Below are 1,510 nucleotides of genomic sequence, written 5' to 3'. Positions count from 1 at the left end.
CACTGCGCCAGGTATGTCTTCATGGCAGGTAGGTGCCTCAGTTTTTTTTAAACTGTGAGGCACCATGTCGCTCAGTTGGTGGGGTTGGGGAATGAGCTGACTCAGTCCTCATTCAGCTGAGGGAGGGGGATTTCTATGGGAAATGGCATAGGTTTTTCATCAGAGAAGTCCTTCTCAACTTGTCACTGCCTTTTTCTCCTTGCACAGGTCCCCATGCCTGGAGGAAGAAAATGTCCAACAGCAGCTCTATCACCCAGTTCCTCCTCCTGGCATTCGCAGACACGTGGGAGCTGCAGCTCTTGCACTTCTGCCTCTTCCTGGGCATCTACCTGGCTGCCCTCCTGGGCAATGGCCTCATCATCACTGCCATAGTCTGCGACCACCACCTCCACAGCCCCATGTACTTCTTCCTCCTTAACCTCTCCCTCCTCGACCTGGGCTCCATCTCTACCACTCTCCCCAAAGCCATGGCCAATTCCCTCTGGGATACCAGGGCCATCTCCTACTCAGGATGTGCTGCCCAGGTCTTTCTGTTTCTCTTTTTCATTGCAGCAGAGTTTTATCTTCTCACCATCATGGCCTATGACCGCTACACTGCCATCTGCAAACCCCTGCACTACGGGACCCTCCTGGGCAGCAGAGCTTGTGTCCACATGGCAGCAGCTGCCTGGGGCAGTGGGTTGCTCAATGCTGTGCTGCAAACAGCCAATACATTTTCACTACCAATCTGCCAAGGCACTGTTCTAAAGCAGTTTTTCTGTGAAGTTCCCCAGATCCTCAAACTCTCGTGCTCAGACTCCTACCTCAGGGAAGTTGGGCTTATTGTGGTTAGCGCTTGTTTTGCTTTTGGGTGTTTTGTTTTTATTGTGCTGTCCTATGTGCAGATCTTGAGGGCCGTGCTGAGGATCCCCTCTGAGCAGGGACGGCACAAAGCCTTTTCCACATGCCTCCCTCACCTAGCTGTGGTCTCCCTGTTCCTCAGCACCATCATGTTTTCCTACCTGAAGCCCCCCTCCATCTCCTCCCCATCCCTGGACCTGGTGATGGCAGTTCTGTACTCGGTGGTGCCTCCAGCAGTGAACCCCCTCATCTACAGCATGAGGAACCAGGAGCTCAAGGATGCCATGAAGAAATGGTTTTCACGGACACTTTTCAACAGCTGAGACCTGCCATCTCTCTTCACACATGATTCCCAGTGCATCCTGTAATGTGTTAGAGCTTTGTTTATTCACTCTGTTGCTGGTTTTGTTGTTGTTATTTCTCCCTATTATTTTCCTGCATGACTCTTTGGATTTGTCCCGCTACACCTGAGGCAGGAATGTGCTCTCTCTCATCTGGACACCTCAGAGAAATTTGTGTAACACTGGCTCATATCTGACTCTCTCACACTAGCTCTGTAATAAAATGGGATCTCCCCTGCACGCTGCCTGCACGGTTGGCTCTTCTTCCAAAGCTGGTGTTAAGAAGAACAAAAGCCCAAAAGGGCTCATTGATCCACGGATTTGGGAGC

At 51.4% G+C, this 1,510-nt stretch overlaps 1 protein-coding gene across 1 annotated transcript; it reads left to right on the top strand.

Annotated features, from left to right (window-relative positions):
- Positions 1 to 218: 218 nt before the first annotated feature.
- LOC132321526 (olfactory receptor 14C36-like) lies at positions 219 to 1,163 on the top strand. The gene has a single exon (XM_059835023.1). It carries the CDS (start codon positions 231 to 233, stop codon positions 1,161 to 1,163), a length of 933 nt encoding a protein of 310 aa, XP_059691006.1. The 5' UTR covers positions 219 to 230.
- Positions 1,164 to 1,510: the final 347 nt, after the last annotated feature.

Source organism: Gavia stellata, unplaced genomic scaffold (genome assembly GCF_030936135.1).
Source record: "Gavia stellata isolate bGavSte3 unplaced genomic scaffold, bGavSte3.hap2 HAP2_SCAFFOLD_42, whole genome shotgun sequence".
NCBI classification, from domain to species: Eukaryota; Metazoa; Chordata; class Aves; order Gaviiformes; family Gaviidae; genus Gavia; species Gavia stellata.
This window is presented reverse-complemented; position numbering and strand designations above follow the sequence as displayed.

What these genes read in the sequence shown, in the direction of transcription:
- LOC132321526 (XM_059835023.1), top strand. Translation starts at nt 231, where the DNA reads ATGTCCAACAGCAGCTCTATCACCCAGTTCCTCCTCCTGGCATTCGCA.